Consider the following 22,256-nt stretch of genomic DNA (forward strand, 5'->3'; position numbering starts at 1 on the left):
AGTTTTGAAAGCAAAATCCACAACAAAGTCTCCAGGTTTTATCCAGAGTAATTGTTAAGGAGTTCTTGTTAGTAAAGAGAAGAGCCTGCCTTTTGTTCATAAAGGTAACGCTGAAATTGTAAACTGAAAACTAACCCCCAAGATGAATATAGCTGAATGACAAAGACATAACAAGGTTAAAACCACTTCAAGTAAAAGACAAAATCATATATTACCTTTTAAAATATAATAGTTTATAACCAACAGTATCCAATCTTAGTCTAGATTACCTACCATAAATGTCTCTAAATACAGTTTAATGAAACTGCTCTTTTAAGCAACGATTCTAGAAAGCTAAAATATAATTAAATTCAGTGAGTGGGGCAATAAGGTTGAATAATTAGTATTTTCTTTAAAACCTAATATATATTTGGTAAAAATATGAACAGTCATACCTCAACACTCATTAAATCTTTTATTATATATAATATATAAGTAAGCATGGGTCATTACTGCCCACTACACTGATCAGCTAAGCCTGTATGTCACGTGAAGGATTATTAAGGAAATGTAGAACTGATGAATGTTTTCACATAAAGTAGAGTTTAATTATTTCTTTGACATTCAATTTTCTTTACAAGTCGTCCTGTTCTTCACAGTTAACGGTTCTGCTGTTGGCCGACTAAATGAAATTTTTTCTTCCCAGAATCCATTATAAGCACATTAACTCTTTATACTCTGAAAACTAGAATGTCACTTTTTAAAAACTGTTTTTATTTTATATGAAAAATACTTTAGAAACAACAGAAAATAAAAAATCACATACCCATTTGAAACAAAAAAGAGAAAGTCATAAATGAAGTAAGTAACCTTTCTTCCCAAACTATTCATGCTTTCCAACCCCCTCTTCATCACTGTTACATGCTGGTACATGTCATTCTTAAATTTTTACCTATATTTAAAGATTCATTTCTATACCAATTTTCATACCTGCACATTTATCCATCTAACTATAAACCTTTTATTAATGAGAAAGAATTGTGCCATACATTTTAGTATGCAACTTTTGAGTAATTCATTGAGGTGAAATTTCCATAACATAGAATTACCCATTTTCAAGTGAACAATTCAGTAGCGTTTAGTACATCTACAATGTTGTGCTACCACCACCCTAGTTAAAAGATACTTCTATCTACTTAAAAGATACTTCTGTCACTTCAAAGTAAAACCCCTTGCCTACTAACCAGTTTCTCCCTATTTCCTCCTCACCTAGTCCCAGGCAACTACCAGTTTGAATTTTGTCTCTATTCTAGGTATTTCATATAAATGACTTTGTGTGTGGCTTCTTTTACTTAAGCATAACGTTTTGAGGTTCGTGCACATTTTGGCATGTACTTTCATTCCTTTTTATGGCTGAATAATACCACGATTTACCCATTGATGGACATTTGGGCTGTCTCCGGCAACTTTCTTTTTGCCCACAACAATATGTTACAGATACCTTCCCAAGTTAGTACATGCGGAAAGATCTTACTCTCTCCCTTTTTTGCAAAAGTATTTTTTAAATCCCTGATAACACATCATTTCACCTACCTTCATATTTTGGTATGCATCTCTAAAACTAAGAACACTTTCTTACCTAACCATGATGCCATCATCACTCAATTATTAATGATTAAAAATAGATTTTTATGCTTAGTGAAATAAGTCAGAGAAAGACAAATTCCATATGATATCACCTATATGTGGAATCGAAAAAATAAAACTAGTGAATATAACAAAAAAGAAACATACAGAGAACAAACTAGTGCTTATCAATGGGGAGAGAGGTGTGGGGAGGAGCAAGATAGGGGTAGGGGATTAAGAGGTACAAACTACTATTACAAAATAAATAAGCTACAAGGATCTATTGTTCCACAGGGAATATAGCCAATATTTTATAATTATAAATGGAGTATATAACCTTTAAAATTTGTGAATCATGATGTTGTACACCTGAAACTTACATATATCATACGTCAACTATACCTCAGTTTAAAAAAATACTGATTTTACTTGTTCTGTTTATAATTTGAGGTATTAACTAAAGTTACGTTCAACTATAGAGTGTAACTTAGTGATTTCCTGAATTCCATTTCTGTTTATGCTTTGAAACTATAGCGTTAGCTAACTTTTGCCTAGATGTTAAATCTTGCCTCTATTCCTCCAATCAAGAAATTTCTACCCAAATTAGGAAATGTAAAAATGTAACATATTTTACAATAATGATTTTTAATCAAATTGTATAGAGGAAAAAACATGAGATTAATGAAGTAAAGATTACATTTATTTTGAACACTTAATTTTCCAAGGTTTTCTGAAATAATAAAGCACTGCTGCTAGTCATAATGGTGACCAGTGCTGCAATATAATTAAGGAAATAGCAATATCTCATTAAAAGCTATTAATACTGTTATAATGGGTCAAAACAGGAAACTGGTCCAACCCAAAGTCCAAGACTCTAAAAACAATATCATATATTTATATACCACTTTATATTTTTCAAACATTTTTACTTCTTAAAAAGGCACAATAAGCCGAATTATAAGGGAAAATATCGATAATTTTGTCCTATTAAAATTAAAATTTATATATTTAAAAATATCTACAAACTTTCTAATTCAACTGATTTATGTAACAACCCAGAGAAGTAGGACCAACAGGCATTATTATCTCTATTCTACAGGTAAGACAACTGAGACTAACAAAGAATGCTATGTTTAATGTTAAACAATTGTAAAATAGCTAAGTCATTCAAGAGTGTTAGTTAAGAACAGAAAAGAAAAACACTGACCCACCTATATCATTTGTTATGATATGTGAATATTTAAAAATTTAAATGATAATAGTTAATATTCTAACAGAAAAACTTGGAAAATAATTGCCAATTTTATAGTATATAAATAAATTGGTATCTATAATCTGTTTCACTTTCTCCAAGAGGAAAAAAATTCAGAAATTTTTTCTAAAAATTTATGAAAATAGTTCTTGAATAAGAATTTATCAGATAATTTGTTACTTCTTAATATCCTAGTATGTAAGTACATATTTGAAGTCTCTGTCATATAGTAAATCATGTCTAATTTTGTTCTAAATGGTTAAAATGGTTAAAAGTAAGTTTTGCAAACATGTTTTAAAAACTATGTCAATAGTCAAAAAACAATTTAGTTTTAAAAGATATCTCCCTCAATTATAAAAAATTTTAAGTTGTAAAATTTACATTAGGTTAAAAGCTATGCCTGGTGCTAAAAAACTTTTTCCTAAGCATTTAAACAAGACATTTATAATGATGACATCTTTAAAGATATAAGAAGAGAGCAGGTCTCATCGTAAATTATGATTATACAGAAGATTCACTTTTAGCTAGGAACAGACAGCTCAGAAGATTGACCAATAACAACTATAATTTATTAACATCAGTTTTCTAGTTGATGTTCACCATGATTGGTAGTTTAGAAGATTTTACTCAATATTCACAACATTAAAACAACAATAACAACAGGGGAAAAAAAGGAAGAAAGGAAGAAAAAAGGAAAGAAAGAGACTTAGTGCTGCTTGATACTGTCACTGGAAATCTTACCAAAGACTGAACGGGAAAGGGGCCTTAAAACATTTATACCCCATGAGGTTCCTAAGAAATGTATCTGAGGCACACTGGCAGGGCAGTATGAAGTGACTTCTACTGCCACTGGCCATATTGTACCTGTTCTGTGGATAATTAGAGTCCTTCAGTTTCCAAAGCTGTCAATCTGGCACCTTTCACGAGCACTATATTCACTTTAAATAAAACAAACAAAACAAAACAAAATTTATAATTCAAGAACAAAAGAACTTAAAAACAAAAATTGCAATTGAAGCAACTTTATAGTTGTGATATAAACCAAAAAATAAACAAGTGAAAATATCAATGATATTTATAATTTTAAGATTCTTTGTTCAAACTCTGTATCACAACTTTATAAAGTTTAAGCCAGATAGTTTAGGTACTTTTATAGTACACATGTAAACACTTATATTTAAAAATTTCTTCATTGTATCAGTGTTGAAAGTCTTGTATTACTTCATCTCAGTATTCAAATAGGTTTATAAAACTACGTTTTACTACAGATTCCATACACACCCAGTACTGTGTCCTAAAATGTCTGGATGGCTACTAGAAAAAAACAGGAAAAATCTCTGCTTACAATTATTAAAAATAAATAAAACAATTTACAAATATGGACCATACCTGCAGTTGACCGTTTAATGAACTCAAGTCTTCTGCTTTCTTTTCTAAAGACTGAACCCAGACTTTCCTTTTCTGTCGGCATCTTGAAGCTGCTGCTCTATTTCGTTCCAGAAACTTCCTCCTTTTTTCATCAGGATCTTCATTAGCTGCTCTTCTTCGACGACCAGTTGTATTTTGGGTCTGTGGAGTTGTGTGAGCTGGAGAAGCCTGTAATAAACACAAATGAAAGACTTTTACATTTGTACCTAGTGATTAAATTAACATAGGCAGCAAAGGGTGGCAAAGGTGAGAGCCATTAACTTTGATTTCCAAGTCTCATTGTGTACATCAACATTTTGGAGCAAAGTGAAAATCACCCTGTGGTTTAACAAATCCTCTGAAATAAATGAGCATTGTTAAAACAAGTATTACAGTGAATGTATTCTTTAAAATTTGTATAATTTTTTATATAGAAATATGAAGAAATTAAAATTCAATACAAATGATCATGTATAGATCTTGTATTTTTCCACATGTACAGTTAAGCAGACATGATATTATTCAATCTTTTGAAAATTATTAAAGTACAAAAAATTACTTATTTAAATTCACTATGGGAAACCATGTTTTCTATGCTATTTTTGAAATAAAAATAGCACTAAATATGTAAATTTTCTTTAAAAATTGATTTCTCTAAATGAAGAAGCTGAAAGTATGTACATATTTTAGTGTGTTCAGCTTTTCTTCAATTTTTGAATTTGGGATCAGGTTCATGTAATTATTAACGATTATTTTCCTGGTGGGTAGACTCCTACAGGAATTTACAATTTTCATTTTAATTGGTCTCCCTCCCCTACAACAGATCAGTCTGGTTATCCTACATCAGCCAGAGACAGAAATCTTCAGTCTAGTGTTAGGACTATAGAACAATAAGTAGCTTCAAGCCCTGCACAAATCCCCAAACTGTGCCACAGAACACCTGACTGAGGGAGACAGGAAATGAACCCTTAGAAGTATTGCAAAAGAAACAGTACTTTGTGGCCACGGGCACATGATACAAAGAAGCAGCCTGAAAACCAATCTTTTACCTCTAATTAATGACATTTTAAAATGATGTGAACAAATAAAAACTTCTATCTTCTCTTAATCTTTACAATAAGCAAGAATCTTAAAAGCTTAAGAGAAGTTCTGCAGGGAAATAACCATAAATATTAGTTCTCAGTCTACAAACTCAAAAAAATCAAAGTTATCATTCCTTTTCTAAATAATCAGCATTAAAAATTATGAGGGTTATTTAATTTATACTATATTTTAATTATAATTAAGATCAACTATTAAATTAGATTGTTTCTTTTACCTACATAATTGCAAGTTTATCTTTTAGGAAAACATTTCTATAGCTTGCTTTCAAATATTTTCTTTTCTTTACCCTCTTTAACCAACTGATAATAGCAGGTTTTAAAATTTTACTCATTTGGCTGAATAGAAGTGAACAGTTTTTTGTTTTTGTTTTTTTTTTTAAGTGACAACTATTACAGCAAAGGCTAATCACAAGTATTGTAAGTAGAAATCAGAGTTACTTCTGTGTATTTTTACCCCTAACAAGAATTTGAGACTACTTAGGAGCAAGTATTCCTCCTTCTATCCCTCCTTCCATTGATTCATTCATTCCACTTCATTTAAAAAAATACAGAACTATTCTTGTGATATAGCAGTTCTGCCCTCATAGAGCTTCATTCCAATATAATAGAATATAAAGATATAAATAAAAACTAGATCTAGGGAAACTATAGTTAGTATAAGAAAACAAATTATATTCATTTATTTTCTTTTTAAATAAACTTTTAAGATTGTAAAAACCATACTGAGCTTGCAGACCATACAAAGAAACAGCCATAAGGTGCATTTGGCTCATAAGCCACTTTGCTTAACCCCTAAATTATGACATGAGAACACATTCACTTTTCCTCTCTTTTGGCCCTAGGTAAAGTTGCTCAGTGGATGACAACCACAACTACCTTCCATTTTATCTTATGTTTCACAAAGATAAAATATGGTTATCTAAATACTAATGCTTAGGAGGCAGTCTAAAACTTGCTGTGTAACTGTGTTTCATTAATTGGAAAGTTTTGCTTTTAAAAGGTAATGCTAGTATTAGTTAAGTAGAGAAGATAAAAGGTCTAAGTAGAGCTCTGAAACATTTAACAGAAATACAGTAACCCTTTACTGTAGAAATATACTGCAGACACATAGAAATATCAATCATCTAATAGGCAGTCACAAATTGGAGGTGAGAAGGGCCTCTAGTATAAACAGCTGCCATAAAGCTTATCTGCTCCTTTGGTGATGTTTCACAAATGTTAATATAAGAATCGTTTGACTTATGTTAGTAATATAATGCATTATGTACGTTACTTGTTGAATCAACAGAAAAAAAATCAACAGAAGAAAACTTTTCTTTAAAAAGTATTGATGATATTGTGCCATATCAAACCAACATACCCACAGAAACATTTACAGGCAGTAACAATTGCCTATTTTTATTTATTTTGTATCAATACTTTTACACTGAACTACATTTTCCTTAAGGCTTTTGATGTACTTTCTAAATAACAATATGACCAGAAAAAAATTTCTCAAAGCATATAAAGTAGTCATTTAAGTTACATTGTGTTTATTTATTTTTTTTTTTAAGGATAAATGAGTGTTGAATGATAAAAGCAACACACATACCGGAGTTTCTGTAGTGGATGTGGCTGGCTGTTGTAATGACTGTGGTCGAGATTCCTCTGATTGAGTCCTAACCAATCCACTACCATGACCTTTGACAGTATCACCATTGGTAACTGGAGGATGTTGCTGGGTTAAAGCAGCTTTTAATCGCTGAAATGCAAACATGAATTTAAAAAAAAGTCCCTGCTTTTCACCCAAATCCAACTCCCAACATACTGTTTTGTTAACCAAAAGAGCTATTTGTTAAGAAATACATAAATACATTAGGCTTGAAAAATTAGTTTTCATTTATCATATTCTATTGCATTCCTAAGGTCATAATAAATATCAGTAAGACAAGTAACAGGACCTTTGGAAAGCCTGAGTCATTTTTGTCTAGTACTACTAGGGGGTTCTATACTTAGCTATTCCTTATCAATTTAGAGAAGAGTGAAAAATAAAAACACTGTTCCCTGAAAATATCTAGATTTGTTCAGATAAAATAAGCAACACAAGTTAATTACATAGATTTCACCTATTTTCTTCCATCCCAGTCCTATATCTCATATCCCAGTCTTCTCAAGCTCTACCTAGATTCTTAGACCAAATATCTTATTTTCCAGATTTGAGCCCATTTGATCTCTTGGTTGCAGGTTTGATGTCAGTGCTTACTTGGACAATGACCTGATGTTGCATTTTTTAGGCCACCATACTGACTGTCAGACTGAACCTCCTCCTAGAACTTACAGCTGGGTTTGCGTCCCTTAGGTCTTCCCTGTCTCCAGGAAGCAGACCTGGTTCCACGTTTATTGCTTCCACTGTGTTCCATTTTGCCTCTTACACGAACTGCACTTAATCCGCTGTCAGAGTATGGCAGATCTAGTGTTAGAATGAGGTCCCAGAAATTTATGGCTTCTTTTAAAAAAAGCACAATTTGAGTAAAGCTTATTATTCTGTCAGCAAAAATGTGTCATATTGTGAGTTATCTTATCTCCCCAACTAGACAGTAAGCTCTTTAAGAGCAGAGGTTGCCTTATATTACTTTGCCTTCCTTTCAGTAACTGGTACATTGACTTGCTGCATAGGTGAATAAAATATATTTGCTAATTGACAGAAATTGGTTTCTTTGAAAATGGCATATGTGATCTTTGGGGTAGTCTTGTTATGATCTCTAAATATGAAATAATTAGTATAAGATAATCCTATTATAGTATCTTAGCAATGAAAGGGACCTCAGGGACCTGAGAGACCTGGGGTTATTATTGTTGATACTGTTCTTAATAACTCAGACATAGTTTTTCAATTCAAAATGAAGTTTTATCACAAAATTTGATGCAGAGATATGTCATGACATTTTCTTAAGATCCACACACAAGTGCATATGTCGGGGGAGGGAGGTTACAAATACTGATATGAGAACTGTGTTGCAGTCTACTCAGTGCTTCCCACACTACCTAGGAGTAAATAACTGCCTTGGTATTACACGTTAAAAATAGATTCTTGGCAATCTTTCCTCTCCTCTTTCCCTGGAAATAGCAGAAAAGGGTAGATAATAGAGAAGAGCTTCAGAAAAAGTACCCCAAATGATTCTAGTACAATTGTTTTCGTTCACTCCAACTAAGAGCAAATTAGAAAATTTGTAATTTCTTTATTTTCATCTGTGAATATCTTACTATCTATAACTGATCCAGATCCCTTAAAAACTGAAGCATATATTAAAAGACCACTAAAATTTCCACTGAAGCAATAATTATAACTAGACAAATGTTAGTGTACATTTTCTACTGCTAATCATTGTAGATTCTGGGTATGATTTTAAAAACAAAGTACTGTAAATGTTTTACTGAGGTGTAAGTTACATACAGTAAAATGAACTCTTTTAGTGTACAGTTCTGAGTTTTAACAAGCACACAGTTGTTCAATTATCCCTTACAGTCAGTTCTATTACCCCCCAAATTCCCTCATGCTCCTTTCCTATCATACTCCTCCCACACACAGCACCTGAAAACCATTACTCTGTTTTCTGATCCCCCAGATTTTGCCTTTTCCAGAATATCATATAAATGGAATCAGACAGTGTATAGCCTTGTGAACCTGGCTTCTTTCTTTCAGCATAATGTACCTGCTATCCATCCCTGTTGTGTTACCAGTAGTTTTTCAATGAGTTTCTAAGAGACAGTATTCCTATTTTACTGATTTTACAGACCCTGAATATTTGACAGATCATTTGCTCACAGTCACAGAGCCATTAAGCTAATTCAAATCCTGGATTTGAACCTGAGCTCCTTGTTTTCAAAGTGCACAATTTTTCCATGGCATCATGTTACATATATTATCCTACCTGCCCCCCAGCCCCAAAGGGGAAAGATCAAGAAAGATAATCTGAGTCTGGATGACTTGATGATTCAAGAGACAACCACGAAGGATTCAGAATGCCAAGTCTGATACAGCAACTGCTAAAGCCGTATCACCCCAGGATCAGGTATGTTTTCCCCCTCCTTTCTGGCAGAGTACTTCTTTATGAATTGCAAATAGCACCACACTATGTAAAGTCCTAGTATCTTCACTGATTAGTATATATAATGTACACAGCTAAGAAGATGCCTTACGTTCAGAATTTAACTCTGCCTGAAACTATCTGTGTGACTTTGAACAAATCATTTAATCTTTGAGTTTAAATTTCCTTATCTGTAAAACTGGGAACAATGATAATTTCCTTGCAGGGTTGAGGTAAAGATTAAATATAACATGCAAAATTTCCTGACTCATAAAAGGATTTCTCAAATATCAGCTTCTTTATCCTATTTTTTTCAAAAATAGCTACTGAGGCCTCTATTTTTTTAGCATGGGTGTTGGGGTGAGGACACCAAAGAATCAGGAGAGTTCCCATACTTTTTAAGAAATTAAAAAAAAAATTTTATGAGGGGGAAGTATAATTAGGTTTATTCATTTATTTTTATGTTTGGAGGAGGTACTGGGGATTGAACCACGGATCTCATGCATGTTAAGCATGTGCTCTACCACTTGAGCTATACACCCTCTCCACCAAGTTCCTATACTTTTGTACTTTTAAAATATACTTAGAAAAAAAAAAGTACTTAGGGGTCATCTTAAATATTGGTTTAACCTGAGATATATTTTATTATGGAAAATATGATCTCAAGACCACATGATACAGTGCATCTTTCAGGATCTGGATAAGATTTCCGGCTCCTTCCTTTTTTCTTCCTTCTTTTTTAAAGCAGAAATAACCATATTAGCAGCTAATACACAAAACTGGGACACTCATAACTGATGGAATAATGTGGAAGTGAATGTATTAAAACTAATTAGATGGGTGACCAAAGTAGCAGCTGGCTGTAATCAGGTAGGAATACTTAGGCTAAATGGTCAAAGAACCAAAAGTAAAAAAGACAGGAATTTGAAAGTGTGGGTCATATAAACAGAAGGAAGAGAATCTGGAGAGGTGGTCAGTTTGCATAATTATAGCTTTTAAAAACAGAATGTGAGATATCAACATATAATGAACAGTATCCAGTCTATAGTGTTAGGTTAAGGCCTTCATTTCTGAATATGAAATGTGTATAATGTAAGTATCAGCTGAGATGTGAAGCTTGGTAAATTATGTGTTGGTAAAACATTTTTAAATCCTTAGGTAGAAAACATCATAGAACTGAAGAGCATTTAAAGTTTTATAGTGAAGAGCTTAACTCTTGGAATTAATGAAATACAGTAACTGCACATAGGGGAGTCTGAAGTACATAAACATCACTCTCTTGAATAATCTTTAGTAGGGCAAGTTACTACCTTATAGAGCACTTAAAAGCAGCATCAGTATTCATTCATTATCCTCTCTTGACTGCCCTAGGGTATACAGTACTCATCCAGTGAGGAAGCTCTAATGTTTGCTCCATGCTGTTACATTGATTACAATGGGGCTAACTTGGAATGTGTGCCACTGGGTACAAAATGAAAAAAAGATTTTCAAGGGTTAATTAACACAGCTCCGAACTGCAGATTTTTCTTTTTTTAAATAGCAACAAAAATACATATATGCTAAAAAAAAATTACAATGGGTTAGGTGGAAAAGTCACTAAATACGGTTCATATAAATTTTACAACTAATATAAGGATACCTATAATCCACCCATATACATTTGTTAGAGACATTTTAAAGAAGGGCAACTATTTTGTCCAAAAAATTAATGAAAACATAAATAAATACAATGGATATTTATTTTACAAAGGAATTTTGGAGCTAATTAATTAGTCTAATTATCATCTTACAGATAAAGAAACTAAGGCCCAAAAAGTGAAGTTACTTCCTAGAATCAAAGAGTGAGTTAGAAGCAGAGCTAGGACTAGGAATTCTGTCTGTTGACTCCTACTACATTGAGCAAACATTTTAAACAGAAGTTTTGCCAAACTAGGGTTTTTGTCTTATATTAAGCATTCTAAGTGTATTTTAGTAATCATTAAGGAAAGTATTAGACATTGGTCAGTCTATTTATTATTAAGATCAAAATTTCTCAATAGAGAAATCTAATATAAGTAAATAAAAATTGATTACTCAGAGAAATTAAATAAGATTTAACAGGTCTATATTTTCTAACATTTACAATAAAACCCAGGCATAACTGTAATTTTAAATTAAAGGTATGAATGTTTGAAAGTCTTCATTGCTATATTTCTAAGCAGACCAGTGTCTCAATATTTAGAGAGAAATTTTAGCCTTGTAAAACTCAACTACTATATTGAAAACTTTTTTCCTTAGGAAGACACAGACTGTGTCAATTAATTAAAGAGAGAATAGCTTGTTGTGCTGACCAATCTGACATTCATTTAAAGAGGTCATCTGCTAAACATAATTTGCTATTCAAATTCTGTTATATGTTGTACCCTTGAAAACAAATTTTATCACATCTGTCAGAACTTGGTAGGAAGAAACTACTCTATCACAGTTCAAAGAAAAAAACATAATGTTCTCTAGAGACAATTTATGAAAAAGTCAGACCCATATTTCATATGTGCCACAAAAGCTCATCAGAGTAATAACCCTCCCTCTCCTGGGTGTTATCCTACCATCTGCTGCTCTATTACTTATCTTTATTTTGCAACTAATTAACAGCATAATCTTCTAAATTCAGCAAGTTAATTATCATTATTGTGGTCTTTGCAGCATCATCAGTCCTTATGAAATCTTGTCTCCCCACCCCCAGAGAACATATGAAAATGAAGTAGGTTGGGAGAGAGTCTGTTTCTTTGGAGTGGGCTCATTAGGTGTTTGCTGATTAGCTGGGCATGCAGAGGCAGGTCAGAAGAATTCTGCTGAACATGAGGTTCCATGCAGGGCCCAACTAAGTTAATGTAGGTTTCTGAACATTTGCCAAGATGCCCTCTGTCAGCTCTCAGTAGAAACCCCCTGCAGAAAACCTACTGGCTACCCACTGTGTGCAAAGATATCTCTCAGTTTGTCACACAAGACTTAAAGGAATGATTCTGGAGAATACTACTTAAACACTTTACTGACTCTTCTTAAGCAAAATTCCTAGATGGTTAACATTTTCTTACTCAGAAGAGTTATTCTTTGATTACAAATATTACACAGGAAATTTGTTTTATTAGAAGAGTAACACAGATAGTAAATATCTATGGTTTTTGTGCTTAATGACCAACAAAACCCCTAAACCTAAATTTGGTGAGATCCTGTGCAATTCTGTAGAAAACAGCAGATCCTAGGAATTTTACTAGAGTATTAAAAAATACTAGATAATCTTGTATTTGTGGACCCCCAACATATATTAAAGAAAAACAACACAAAACTCTGTTCTTACTTGACTTAAGGTTCTTAAAAAACAAAACAAACACAACTTGTCCTGAACAAATTTCTTTAGCAGAAAAGAAGGACTGTATTTAAATATTTATAGTAGACACAAACACGATGCATATGTATCTTCCTGTAAGCACTGGGCATCTGAAAATCAGGGCACCACAAAAGCATCCTTGGCTATCTTAGGATACAAACAAGTTTCTCTTCAGCTGTAATATGCTTCTCAATCTTACGTGTTCCAATGCTGCTATTTACATTTACTCTTACATTATTTTTTAACCACATTTTGGCAGAATCACCACTGCTATGCTGTTTAGCATGTCATTAACAGACTGTGACCACAAGGTCAGATAAATCCTTAACAGAGATGCAGAGGATGTTTAAATATTTTCAGAGTTGAAAACAACAAAGCAAAATCCAACTGAAGCAGTAAAAGAAAAAATTGTAAGTTTTATTACTTGGGGATTACAGACTGGTAAACAGTCAGAAAAATTATTTAACATATAAGGTGAATCTAGCGGATGTAAGCTAGGGACCATTCATTTGGAGAGAATGGATTTGAAGTTCTACTACTGATAGAGAAAAGAATCAAGTCCCATGATGATTTATTTGATGACTAAGAAGGTTCTGTGCACTGGGATATGAACCTAGTCTCAACTTTCTCCAGTTAGAATTATACAATTATTTCTTTATTTGGTAAATCTTTTTTTAGCCCCTTGAAGCTTAATAAAGTAAGTAATATCAATGACACTGATATTTTAATTCAAATTTAGAAATAACCTGTAACTATTTGGTATCTTCTGTCATAAAAGTAACTAAAATAACTTGCCACATAGAGTAAGAGACTGCCCTTAGATCTGAATTTAAAATGTTTAAGATATTGATTTAGTTCTGTGATTTTGGTTGGAAGAGCTAAGATAATCTTACTAAGCTTCTTAATAATACAGGAATATTACTTTAATGGATTTATTTATATTAAAGTAGACTCTGAATAATGGTTCTTAAGCCCAAAAGTTACCATTAAGGGTATCAAAAAACTGAAAATAAAAACCAAACACCTCACTGCTATGATGTAATTCAACTGCCATATATGTTGGAAAAAAATCAGTAATGGCCTTCTTAAAAGGTAAGAAGATTTTTTTCACTCTCTTGATGATCATTGGAAACATTTGCAAGAAAAATCTCAAAACTTAAGATCACATCTGCTGAATTTCTTAGTACTCAAGAAATGCTTGTTAAATAAATAATAATCAACAGAAATAACTGTTAAATGAGGCTGAGGCAAAATATATGAACATGAATTAAACAACAAAACCCAAACTATTTTTGGGTTACTCTCAAAGGTTGGTAGATTTGTTTTGTATCTACACCAAAATGTAAGTATAACTGATGATGATAAAGACATGCAAATACTAAAAATTCTTGAATCAAACCGATACACAGGACAATCAAATATACTAAAGATGGTAGGTATGTTACCAAACCACAATGTAATTTAATTAAAGTAGAAATCAGTAAGAAACAGATAAAATGAAAAGTCCCCAAATATTTGGAAATTATATACTAGACTTTAACCCATAGCTCAAAGAAGAAATCATAAGGGAAATTAGAAAATAAATATTAAAAATACAGCATATCAAAATTCGTGCAGAGGCAAATTTATAGCTTTAAGTGCCTGTGTTAGAAAGGTAAAAAGATTTAAATCAATAATCTAAGCTTCCACTTTAAGAAGCTAAAAAAAGATAAGCAAATTAAACCCAATTAGGTAGCAGAAAGAAAATGTAAGCTACAGACTGAGAAAATATTCATGATATATATATGTGTGTATGTGTAAATATATATAAAAGTTGGTATCTAGTATATATATAAAGCAGTCCTATAATACAATAGTAATAGACAAGTAACCCAATTTAAAGAATGAGCAAAAAATATCACAAATACTACCTGGCTACTTGGAAATGTAAACTGAAACAACAAGATGCTGCTATATACTGCTAAAATGTCTACAATGAAAACAGACAAAACCAAATGCTGACAAAAATGTGGGAGCAATTGGAATTCCCATACACTGCTGGTGGGAATGTAAACGTCTAGCAAAAGGTCTGGCAGTTTATTATAAAGTTAAATGTATACCCGCCCTCTGATTCAGCAATTCCACCCTTAGGTAGATAGACTAAATGAAAGTACACATCCACAAAAAGAGTTACACAAGAATGTGCATACTAGCTTTATTCACAACAGCTAAATACTAAAAACCATTCAAGTGTCCACCAACAGGAGAATGGATAAAGAATTGTGGTATACTCACACAATGGAAAACTACTCAGGAATAAAAAGAAACAAACTATCATACACACAACAAGGATAAATCTCACAGACATATACTTAGTTGAACACAAGAGTATATATTGATTCCATTTATATGAAGTTATACAACTAACTGCTGGTGATAAATATCAGAACAGCTGGGGGAGATGGACTGATTGGGAAGAGAAATAAAAAAACTTTCTGCATAGATGCTAATGTTCTATACCATAATAGGGGCAACTGCAGTTAAAATTGGTCCATTTCAATCTATGTAAATTTTACATTAAGAAAGCCTTATTAAAAAATAATTGGATGAGGGTAGGGAGTAGCCTGATGTATAGATAAAACAAGAGTGGCAGTTATACTGCTAATAACTGAAGATGAGTGATGGGTACATGGGGTTCATTATAGTATCCTATTTACTTTGTGTATGTTTGATATCTTCCATAACGAAAATCTTAAAAAAGGCAAATAGATTATTTCTGAGTCTTTCTATTTTATTAAACACAGGACAATCTTATATACTATCCCAATTAAAATAGGCAGTCACCTAAATATGGCTATTTTATATATTATCAAAATTCTAGTAAGAAATTTAATTGGACTGTTAAATTTAAGAGGGGCAATCTGTGACTCCCCATGCTGTCTTTTGAACCTTCAACCAGTGATAGTTTTTTGTATATATTATAAAATACAGCCTTGGTATTTTTTTTAACATACAAGCATACAAAACACTTTTATTCTTATGAATTTAATTTTCTAGTGACTTAAAAGAAAAGGTTATTCAGGGAAATTTAATAGTTTCTACAACATTTGAGAGTAACCCCAAAATAGTTTGGGTTTAGTAGTTTAATTCATGTTCATATATTTTGCCTCAGCCTCATTTAACAGTTATTTCTATCAATTGTTATTTATTTAACAAGCATTTCTTGAGTACTAAGAAATTCAGCATATTTGTAGTAACTAGCAAGTTGGTATGATGGACTGAGGACCCCAGAAATCAAAGTTTAATCCCTATTTTTACGAGGAAAACGAGTCTCAGAAAAGTTAAAGTGGCTTGATTAGGGGTAGTATATAGCAAAATTAGGATTAAAATGAAAAAAAAGTCTCCTGATTCCTACTCTATAGTTCATCCCTTACCAACAATTTCTTAGTGCCTGAAACACAACTCAAAAATATGGCTTTCCTTTATATACTATGTGCAATGTTTACTAACTTGTATACTATTTCAGAATTCTTGTTAATACTGTTCTACTAATTTGTATCACTTTTCAGAACCACTCATTATGTCAGCACTGCCTTCAAATGATTACATCTAGTTTCAGTGGCAATATCCCTAGCCTCCAGCAGGAGGAGAGTTTGTCTAAAAAGCCACACCAAAAATCAGACAAGACCTAGAACTTTACTCCCAACCCAGTCATGTGTTTTGAAGTCCTACTAACTTGTCACTATGCAATTGTAAGCTTTCCCTTTCCAAATTTTCTAGTTCTATAATGTAATAGTCCACAATTTTATAATATTTGATCTAAATCGTGCATCTGAAGTGGGACTTAACGGAAAAAAACTAAATCAAAATAGGCTCAAGAAACGTACAGAACAAATAAAATCTTGCTTACCATTTTTGCTTCTGACTGTACTGGTTGAGGAGAGGAAGGACCTGGAATTCCTGGAACACTAGGCACCATGGTGACTGGTCGAACAAGCTATGGAAAAATATTGAAAAATAATTGCTAGAGAACATATTCAAAGTGAGATTTGTACTTTATTGCACAATGGCTGCTATAATAATTTGTGTATTATAATATATATTTATATTCCAATGTTATACATTAATATAAATTATATTTATATATTAATGTTTATACTATTAATATAAATATTATAATTGAGGCCTCAGAATCAGAAAACTGTACCTCTATCTGAACCCTGTTGACCTTAATCCTGATTTATCCTTCAAAAGTTGTCAATTTTTCTGAGACATTTGCTTCCCTAATCTTCAATTTTCATAATTTCTTTTTTTAATGATTCCTTCTTATAGAAACTCATAATATTCAAAGTGATTGATACAAAATTTCTCACAGATCTGTCACATTTCCATTTTGAATGTGAAAGGAAAGAATGTCAAAACTGGTGACAACTAGGCATAAAAAGTAATTTCAGTGATACATTTTGCTTTTCTAAATGTATACATATAAAATTTCTTAAATATATAAATGAAAGTTCTTTGATATAATACATAATGAAAAAGATTATCTCTAATAATGATAGTATGGAACAGATTTTCCTTTTTTTTTGGCTTTAAAAAAATTTAGTATCAACCCTGAATGATTAATTATTGTATAACAGAAGTGTATCTTTTTTTTCATTTCAGTTTCTCTCATCATAATTACATTTAACAGGATAACCATATAATTTCAGATCCATGGCAAGGATGCTTCCCCCTCAAAAATATCCTGAGAAAAGAGGAAGCAGTCACCTTATATTTGAGTCCTTATAAAGTCTTTCAAATAATGCATTTTGAACAGCAAAGTTCTGTTTGAAGACAACACATTATCTTGAAATTATTTCAATGAATGCTAATTTTAGATACTTTAGAAAGGTCACTTGGATGAATTAGTTAATTAAAAAAAGTAAATATTTAACATTAATTTTAGTAATATTCCTGAGGATGTAATTCTACCAAAGTGTTGGATGTTACTGTAAGGACGCTTTCAAAAATAATTTTAAAAAGCTATATAATAAATGATTATATTATACTACTCAGAAATACCTACTACAAGGTAAAATAAGAAACTACCTTTCTAATTACATGAATGAGTGTTAGGGCTTGGCATAAGATTTCCAGGATTATAATAATAGATTCAAAAAGTATTATACTGAAATTACTTAGATTAGGATCAAAATAATGTGCTTTGAAAAACTGTGCTACATTTCTTAAAAAGTGGTTCTAATGATGAAAACTTGAATGCTCAAGACATATTTGAAGAGCCTGAATAAAACTGTTTTATGTGAGAATAGGAAAAAACAGCATTATTTCTAACTTATATTATCCCAAAGAATGTGCTTTTAAATATTCACTAAATTATTAAATATTATAAGTAGATAATTTAACTATTATCTATCTTTCAAAATTTATATATTTAATATGCCCCTCAAAAAACTTTTCTTTTGGGTATTTTCATCAGGAAAGTGGGGGACTATCTATTGTCCGTTCTACTAGACCATTTAGATTTTCACATGCTTGGGACAACAAAGGAATTTTGTAAACCCAACTTGACCGTAAAAGTTCAGAGTGTTTATATAAGCAATTCCTATAATAATCAAAATACCGTGGAGTTACCTGATAAGTGTTCCAGTATAAATATCTTCTTAAAGAATAGAAATCTGTGTTAATATTTGAATTTTACAAATCTAGCAAATTTTTGAAATGAGTTGAGTAAGAAATACAATTCTTAATATTAAACATATAAGGAAAACAATTATGATTTTGAGGATGGAAAAATGTTTTCTATACAATTAGTTTGTCTTGAGAGTTATATGCTATCATAATGAATACCAGTGAGTAAATATTATTCACTGCTAGTATTTTGTTGAATTCAGTTTCATAAAATAATCAAGCACCACCAAGTGTATTTTCTGATTACAAAGATCAGCTGTGCTATAAAGAAAAGATTTAAATAGTCTAAATTTCAAACTTACTGGTACTGCAGCTGGAACATGCACATTAGAACTTGTAATTGATGCAGGAATAGCAACAGGCATGGTTTGTCCATTAGGAAGATGTAACAGAAGAGGAAATGGGCCTGGTACAGGACTAAAAAAATAAGGGCAATTAGAGGAAGGAAATTCATATCAATAATCTCTAAAAATACTCCTATTACTGTATCACTTAAAAAATAAAATTTCCAAAGACATAACACTGTATGATTTCACGTGTATGTGGATTCTAAAAAACAAAACAAATTAACAAAGATACAAAACAGAAACAGGACAGGTAGTTGCCAGAGGGAAGAGGGGTGGAAGGATGAGAGAAATTTAAGAGGTACAAACTTTCAGTTACGAAGTAAATGAGTCATGGGGATGAAATGCACAATGTGGGGAATATAGTCAATAATATCATCTTTGTAACAAAGGTGTTCAAAAGGTGCAAACTTCCAGTTAATAAGATAAATAAGCCCTAGGGATACAATCTACAACATGATTAATATAATTAACACTGCTGTATGTCAAAGCTGTTAAGAGAGTAAATCCTAAGAGTTCTCATCACAAGGAAAAAAATATTTTTTTCTTTTATTTTCGTGCTTCTGTAATGATGGATGTTCACTAAATTTACTGTGGTAATCATTTTATGATGTATGTAAGTCAAACCAGTATGCTGTGCACCTTAAATTTATATGGTGCTGTATGTCAATTACAGCTGACTCTTAAATTACACAGGGGTTAGGCGCACTGACCTTCTTTGCGCAGTCAAAAATCCGAGTAACTTATAGTTGGCTCTCTGTATCTGCAGATTCAACCATCTGTGGATTGTGTAGTATGGTAGTATGCATTTGTTGGAAAAAAACCTGCGTTTAAGTGGGCCCACACAGTTCAAACCTGTGTTGTTCAAAGGTCTACTGTGTATCTCAATAAAACTGGAAGGAAAAAAAAAGAACTGCAGCTCCATCCCAAGGAAAATGCCAATGTGGCAGATGGAAACGATACCATCTTTCTCATAAAATTAACAAAATGCCCACAAAATATTATATGCTATATATACACACTACTCAAGTAACAAAAAACAAAACAATTTTTCAACCACTGCAAAGCATACAGTAAAATTTAATTATTTTAAATTTAATTGCATCTTAAATGCATAGTATATGTAGCAGTGTAGAAAAAAGAAAAAAAATGTTATGATATACTCAGGACAATCTCCAATGTGCCAGATGAGAAAAATTCTTATCAGAAAGCTCCTGAAAGCTACCTGTAAGAACTGAAAGAAATGCTACCTGGTGATTAACGTAATTTTGTGTTTTGTGTGAAACAGCATGAAAGTAAGAGACCATCTTAAAATCATATTCTATGTTAATTTGTTTTTAAAATTAAGTTTTAGTTATTTATTTTCTAATTCATTAGATAATACTTACATTTATTAAAAAGAGACTACCCAAGTACTTTTTCCAAAAATCAAAGCATGCAAAATATGATTAACACAAACACATACACACAAAACTAAGGCCACAATTAGAATAATTAAATGTCTTAGGACAAATCATGACAAGAAAAACTTAATTCATATAATTCAATGATTGGCCTAAATCACTTACACAATTGGCCTGTTGGAGGACGGTGCCTGGGTGATTACAGTACTTGAGGTTGGTGAAGGTACTGCCTGTTGAATAATTACACTTGAGTCAGAACTAGTAAGCAGCACATTGGGAACCTGTAATGATGCTGGACGAACGATAGCTGATGTGGGTTGTGCAGTTTGTGCCAATGGTACTTCCTATTTAATAATGACACAGAGAAAGAATGGGATTTAAAAAACAAGTCAATTCATGTATGTCAGTGAACAGAATGTAACACATTTCTAAAAACCACAAACATAATACTTAATATCCCCTAAATATATTGATATTGAAAGTTAATTAAAAGAAAAATTTAGAAAGCACCTGTAAAATTTCAAATGCAATGTTTACATTTTAATTTAAAAACATCTGAGTTTTTTTTCAGTACAACTTGTCTTACCATCAATTCAGAGATAAGTTAGGCTGGGCAACGTGGCTGTAACTCTGTGAGAATTTTAGTGAAAAATAAAAATACAATCCCATTCTCATGGAAGGACTGAACTTAAAATCCAGAAGGTACTGCCTAGTCCTACTCCATCATTATACTATGTAAAGAAGAAATAGGTCCAGGAGACCTCAGGGAGAACTAATGACTGACGAATGCAACGAGAAGGAATACCCCTAAAAGAAGGTAAAGCAACAATGAACAGAAAAAAACTGTTGAGTGTGAATGGACTAGAATACTCTCTAGAAAAAAGAAAAGATATTTATATCAAAGATTTAACATCATTTCTAATAATTATGATAATGTAGAAACAATCTTTATGTCCAACAAGAACAAGTAAATACATTAAGAAAATGACAGAATAAAGTTCAACCATTAAAAATTATGACTTTGTACTTGAAAACTTAAAAAAAAATTACTACTTTGGAAAATTTCTAGTAACATGGGAAGATGTTCATTAATGCTGAATGCCCAAAGCATGACATAAAAAAGTAAACTAGGATTCTTTTTTATATTTATCTTTGTATCCATTTATCCTTCTATGTATCTATTCACAAACATTTGTATATTATGTATAAATGCATACATGTATCTAGACAAAAACATTTCAAAATATCAGTAATTCTTATTATTCAATTATCAGCTAATAGGTGGTTTTCATTTTTCTTCCTTGTATTTTTCTGCATTCTTCAAGTTTTTATAATGAGAATGCACTTTTATAATAAGGAAATGAAAGAAACACAAAACATCTAAGGTCAAAGCATTTATCCCTAGGTAAACAGTTACTTTTTCTGCCTTACTTCTAGCTCCTCTGCCATGGCAGAAGTCTATTAGTTCAGTTATGGTTTTATAATAACATAATCTACAAAGAAAACTGTCATTGCCTCCTTATGTGTCCCATTGCCTCTTTGCTGGGCTCCACATGATGCCCCAAATAGTTGTGCTCATTCTATGTGCTAATTAAAGAAAATAATCAAGAAGTACTGATAATAATGGTTACTCAACATACAATACAGCCCAGGTGGTCCCAGGTCACTAGGGTACTCACATCCAGGAATGAGATCCTAAACCACCCAGAAAAAGACTGTGCTAAGATAATATCATTACCATCATCTTAGTCACTGTTACCTAAGATGCACTGATAAAATGAGTGACTATTCCTTTAACCCTTTAAAAGCCTAAATTAAATCACCTTCGTTCAAACAAGTTTTAGTCGCAAAGATGTTTAATTAAGCTGTCAGCGTATAAAAGTACCAAAAATAAAACAGCAAAACCCCCTAAATTAAATTTATAATTTATATATCCTTTAAAAAATAAGTTTTATCTAAAATGACTATTATTCTCCCCAGTTATTTTTCTGTGTGTAATAAAAAAGAATTATCTATAAAGGTGGAGTCCTCTTTCCCT

General features: G+C 31.8%; 1 protein-coding gene across 4 annotated transcripts in view; it reads right to left on the reverse strand.

Moving 5' to 3' along the window:
• ATF2 (activating transcription factor 2) overlaps positions 1-22,256 on the reverse strand; it is a 69,578-nt gene that overhangs the window by 12,331 nt on the left and 34,991 nt on the right. For 2 of the 4 annotated variants that reach the window (XM_031678329.2, XM_015239758.3), the window contains 5 exons: positions 20,384-20,562; positions 18,774-18,888; positions 16,691-16,777; positions 6,959-7,108; positions 4,247-4,453 (listed from right to left, as the gene is read on the reverse strand). In XM_031678329.2, the coding sequence (XP_031534189.1) occupies positions 4,247-4,453; positions 6,959-7,108; positions 16,691-16,777; positions 18,774-18,888; positions 20,384-20,562 (738 nt within the window). Of the gene's footprint in view, positions 1-3,721; positions 3,796-4,246; positions 4,454-6,958; positions 7,109-16,690; positions 16,778-18,773; positions 18,889-19,890; positions 20,563-22,256 lie in introns of those variants that run through there. The other 2 variants (XR_004190023.2, XM_072961191.1) reach the window with 2 other exon arrangements.

This window comes from Vicugna pacos, chromosome 5 (genome assembly GCF_048564905.1).
Source record: "Vicugna pacos chromosome 5, VicPac4, whole genome shotgun sequence".
Taxonomy (NCBI): domain Eukaryota; kingdom Metazoa; phylum Chordata; class Mammalia; order Artiodactyla; family Camelidae; genus Vicugna; species Vicugna pacos.